Raw genomic sequence first — 5520 nt, forward strand, 5'->3', positions numbered from 1 at the left:
AAAAGTTGTTTCAAATCACCTCCCGAACCACCTCTTTCAAGGTGTTATAACATTTTTGGAACACCTTGTATATATTTCAATTTAGAATATGCGGAATATAAATTCCTATTTATGCTAATTTGAGCCGAAGAGGAAGGGAACCAATACGACTCAGAGATTTTTCGCGATTTTCTCAAAGAATAGCACAAAAATATGAAGTATAGAAAAAGCCCAGGGCGAAAAGATAAGGAATAAGATAAGCGCGATAGCGAATAAGGGGAGCGAATAGTCAGTAGCACTATAAACTCAACAAATACAAGGCAGCACAATTTTACATCAAACTCTAACATCTAATATTTCACTTCCATAAATCACAGTCCACCGAAATTAATAAGAAATCACGTAATTTATCCCCGAATACAAATACCTAGTGTCCAGTGTCCACATTTCCGGAATCTCTCACGGATGCACAGAATCTGTCCTCTCCCTATTTATAAATCCAAGGTGGCACCTGACCTTCCCCACGCCGCACTCGACCCCTCGATTCGCGACATTGGCGCCCTCCGGGCAGGAATTTCGGCGCGAAACCGTCCGGAGCTCGGCCACACACACGCCTTCGATAAAGAACGCTTACGAACCTTCGACGGGGCTGGTGAATGGCGAAGCGGGCTCGCCGGCGGTTGGCAACACTGTCGTGGTGGCGGTGGCGGTGACGGTCGCCCGGTAGTGATCCCCGTTGGTCTGCAGGCCCCTGTGCAGGTCCAGGTCCCAAAGCTGAAGCTCGTCGGCCCTGACCGCCGCGCTCTCCGGGGTGGAGGGCTGGAAGTTCGGCGGGGGTGAGAGTACCCCGCTGCTGGACACTTCCGGGCTGGACTCCTGCAGGTTCCCCGCGTGCCTGTTGCCCCAACGCCGACGGACGCCCGCCACGGGCACTCGGGGCACCGTCTGCAGCATCTCGCCTTCCTGCTTCTCGATCTTCTCCACCGTATCGATGTTCGTTGCCACTTTAAAAATCCACGAGGCGCGCCTTCGGTTCTCACCAGGTCGCTAACGCCGGCACTGGTCGACAGGGACGGGCATAACTCGACCGGATCACGCGCGATTTCATTTTACACGGCTGGACGGGGATCGGTGCTGAGATTAAGAGCCACCTAGGTTCGAGAGCCACGGTGTCTTCCTCCGCAGTGTTTACAAGCGCGGGCACTAGCCGTTGACCTCGATAATTCGTTCGTCGACCGAAATTACGGCAGGGAAATGATACGAGGTCAGGCCGCGAGAGGAGGATCGATTCACTGTCAAGAGTCCATGGCCCCTCTCGCTTGGCAGCGTCGCTTTTCCTCGATTGGCCCTCTCTCCTCTCTTCGCAACCAGCGGTGCCAGTGGACACGGGGGCTCTCGACGGGAGACTACGCTCGGTCCTCGTCCCGCCTCGGTTACTCTCCTTTCCCTGTCCCTCTCTCTCTCTCTCCCTCCTGGGCTTCCTCGGCGCGGCTAATGGCGGCCAAGCGGCGGAGTGTCGGTCAGAGAAGAAACGGGGTCACGATCGCGCAAAAGGGAACGCAGCAGCGGCGGGACGGAGAGAGAGACAGAAAGAGAGGTCCGCGCGGACAGCAGCTTCGTCTCTCCTTCTCTGTTGCACGCGCGCCGCGTTGAGAACGTCAGCCAGCTGAGTAGTCGTAGTAGAAACTCATGATTTTCACTCGCGAAATTCTCCTACCTCGTTCCTCCTGACCTGCCCGGAACGGATCACGTCCTGAACGACCCAGGCGCGATTTATCCTTGACGCTTCGCGCGAGACAGCGTTAAATGGCCAACGTCAAGAGTCTCGCGAGTACGGGCCTTTTAAACGCGTTGTCTCTTATTTAAGCCGAGCGGCTTCGGATCGGGATGAGAAACTCGCTCATGGCTGGCGGATCGAGGTCACAACGGGACGTGTGCACGTTCGCTGGAGCGACTCTCTTTCTCCTTCGCTCCACTTTTCGCGTCTCTCTCTTGTTTTCCACGCTTCTCGTGTCCTTTTCTCTTTCTACTTTCTCGTTTTCTCGCCGTCTCTGCTCCTGGCGTCTTCAGTCCAACAACTAACACAAACTAACCACGATAATCCTTTTCGACTTCAACTTTCCGCATTCAACTACACAGTTTCCTAACAATTCCAAACTCTCTCGGCAAACTTTCACATTTTTCACCCGAACCTCGAGGACCTCCGAAGCCCGTGCTTCAGCCCTGGATCCAGCGCACCGTACGAACACATGGACACTACGAATATCAGTCGTCGGAACTGCGTCGTCCGCGTGCACGACTGCATCGTTGAAGAACGGGTTGCGCGAAACGAAACGACATTGCACGAATCTTCTTTTACACAGAGATCGGAGGATATGCGTACGTGAATTCACTGTACACGTTTGTTGCGCTTGTTTTCCTGGTGTAGTCGCGACGTTGGAGGCAAAATACTATGCACGCGCGCGCATCGCGGATCAGCGGATCGAACGATGCTACGGCGTTGACGGTTCGCCACTGACTGATGGCGGTGCAGGCACGAGGGTGCCGCTGCAATGGGCCTCGACCAATCAGCGCGCGGTTACGCGTTACTTTCACTGTCGCACGTACCCTGCACCGTAGGGTGCCTAATACCTGCGCTGGGCATGCGCACTGCTTCCTCCACTCGAGCTATTACGCTTCCAGCATCTCCACCCACGAATTTCTTTCGGACAAATCGCGGGGAAACGTATTCGTTCTGCGATGGAAGGATATTACAAGGAAGATTATACAGGGTGTCCCAAGAATCTTGTAACACCTTGAAAGAGGTGGTTCGGGAGGTGATTTGAAACAACTTTCTCCTTAGCGAAAATGTTGTACGAGGCTTCGTTGAGGAGATATTAACGAAAAACTCCGGACCAATCAGAGCTCGAGTATGCCGATGGAGCGCCCGCTGATTGGTCGGGTTTTTTTGTTAATATCTCCTCAACGAAGCCTGAGACAAGATTTTCGCTAAGGAAAAAGTTGTTTCAAATCACCTCCTGAACCACATATTTCAAGGTGTTACAACGTTTTTGGGACACCCTGTACTTTTGTTTAACTTCATCAAGGTTACTAAAAATTATTTATCCTGAGTCTCTGTATATTTTAATCGTAGCGACATTTTTTATTAAATAATTTTGGGAGGGGGGAATAAAAACTGTGGATACTATAAATAAAGTGCAATTCGAAGTTGCAATTTGCTCCTAACGATTATCGAACTACCATTTAATTATATTTTATTGCATAAGGTTATTTCTTGTTCATTTTGTCAAGATTGATCTAAATTACTTTTTTATATTATATTATTATTAAATATTATTATTATATTATTTGTCCTATCGAATTTTCCTCATTTTCCCCGAGTCTCTATATGTATATTTTTCCAAAACGTTCTAGCCTTCCATGGGTCGACAGGTTTGATATTCAATTGAAATATCTGGAAATGTCTTTCTCCCTATAATTGAGCAATAATTAATCAAATAAGAATAGAAAATCTAGGGTTAGTCAGTGGCCCCTATGGAAAAACGCTTGACTGCTACTCCGAAGGGCGAGGGTTCGAATCCCCCCAAACTACTTCATACAGTTTTTCATGGATTCATCCAACATACTTGAAATTTTCCATATTGTTAACTCATGGAAAGTTGAATTTTCACGATTAAATTGTGTTTTCATGTAAAAAATGTCCAAATTGATTTTGTTCCTCCAGGGTTTCCACGTGTTTTGAATTCGTGAAAAATAATTTCCTAAGAATTTCCCAATTTGGAGGTAAAAAAAATTGAAGATAATCGAATTTCCCAGGGACTCGAGAATCCCAGGTTGAATAAACGTGGAAATGTTGCAGCCAATTAAAAACGAGCGAGTATCGATTCTCTCGAAGGGCCTCGAACCGACGATTTGTTTTTAACTGCGTCTGCACGAACGCCATACTCGATTATATCATGTTTTTCCAGGATTATCGACTGCTAAGACGCGTTGCATTCCATGGATCTTCTTTTCTTTCTTTTTTATCGTACCGTCTTATAAATCACAACTCCGATAAAAATGGGAAGAACAAAAGCCACGTCAAAGGTCAAACTGATGACTAAGTATCCATGCTGATAATTAGGAGGGGGACGACGAGAATCGCTGAGGGAAAAATCATTTCCAAATTAATAAAATGCGTTTAATAAAATCAATACATTTCCGATTACTAGAATGGGTATAAGAACATTGAAGATTAAAATTCCAATTACCAAAATTCATATAATAAAATGTATAATACAATTTCAACTACTAAAATTTCATAAAATAAAGTGAATAATAAAATTTCAATTACTGTAATTCATTAAATAAAATTCTAATTACAAGAATTAAAAATAAAATTTCAGTTCCTAAAATTCATACAATAAAATCGATAACAAAAATGTCCAACTTCCACATAGAAAAAAAAAATCAATAATAAAATTCCGACTATTAAAATTTACATAATAAGATCAATAATAAAATTCCATAAAATAAAATAAAAAAATAAACTTCTAACTAAAACTGTACTTTGACGAAAAATAAAGTGCCCGAAATTCCCCCCATTATAAGAAACGTTCCCGTGGTTCTCGTGGCAAGCAGCTATTATACTTTTAAAGGACAGTGTCGTTTCCATTGCTAAAAGAAGCATAAGACGCTCGTTGCGAACTAGACGTGTCATGGCCACGGCCTGCGAAGAAATACGTCGAGAATAGCAGCCTGTTTGAGTTAATCGATGCAGATCCGACTGTGGGACGCAGTCGATCGCGTTCTTTTGACTGACCAGAGGGTTGCTACCCTGGCCGTGACGTCATCCACCTGTTACACCCTGAATAAACACGCACACGCACGCATGCGCCGGCACACCTACACACCTGAACGTGCCACCCACACGTTTCTCCCTGGGAAATACGGTGAATGTCGCTGGGGGGCCAGTGATGCGCAACCTGTGACCTCATTTTCAATGGAGCCTGAGCTTGATTCGATAGATGAATGAAAATCGAGCCTACGGGGGAAGAACATTTCCAAACCTCGAAACTTTCCTTGGAAAATTCGTGTATTTTTTATTATTGGAGCAGTGTACAAGAATCGAAGAAGAATATACAAAGTGTTTCTTAATACGTGGGCGGTTTTTTAAGGGGTAAGGTACCGACACCAATACATGACCACCACTCACACAGGAAAAATACAGGGTGTCCCAAAAATGTTGGAGGTCCTTGAATGGGGTGGTTCGGGAGGTGATTTGAAACAACTTTTTCCTTAGCGAAAATGTTGTCCGAGGCTTCGTTATGGAGATACTAACAGAAAACCCCGACCAATCAGAGCGCTCCAACGGTATACGCGCGCTCTGATTGGTCGGGGTTTTCTCTTAATATCTCCTCAACAAAGCCTCGTACAACATTTTCGCTAAGGAAAAAGTTGTTTCAAATCACCTCTACTCTGTATATATAGGGTGTCTCAAAAACGTTGTAACACCTTGAAATATGTGGTTCGAGAAGTGATTTGAAACAACTTTTTCCTTAG

At 45.8% G+C, this 5520-nt stretch overlaps 1 protein-coding gene across 2 annotated transcripts in view; it reads right to left on the minus strand.

The window, feature by feature from the left end:
- Window positions 1-2506, minus strand: part of LOC128882714 (ecdysone receptor-like) — a 35624-nt gene extending 33118 nt beyond the window's left edge. The window contains exon 1 of one of the 2 annotated variants that reach the window (XM_054134441.1): window positions 618-2506. In XM_054134441.1, the coding sequence (XP_053990416.1) occupies window positions 618-933 (316 nt within the window). In that variant the 5' untranslated portion in view covers window positions 934-2506. The remainder of the gene's footprint in view (window positions 1-617) is intronic. The other variant, XM_054134440.1, reaches the window with a different exon arrangement.
- Window positions 2507-5520: the final 3014 nt, after the last annotated feature.

The sequence above is a fragment of the Hylaeus volcanicus genome, unplaced genomic scaffold (genome assembly GCF_026283585.1).
Source record: "Hylaeus volcanicus isolate JK05 unplaced genomic scaffold, UHH_iyHylVolc1.0_haploid 12148, whole genome shotgun sequence".
Taxonomy (NCBI): Eukaryota; Metazoa; Arthropoda; class Insecta; order Hymenoptera; family Colletidae; genus Hylaeus; species Hylaeus volcanicus.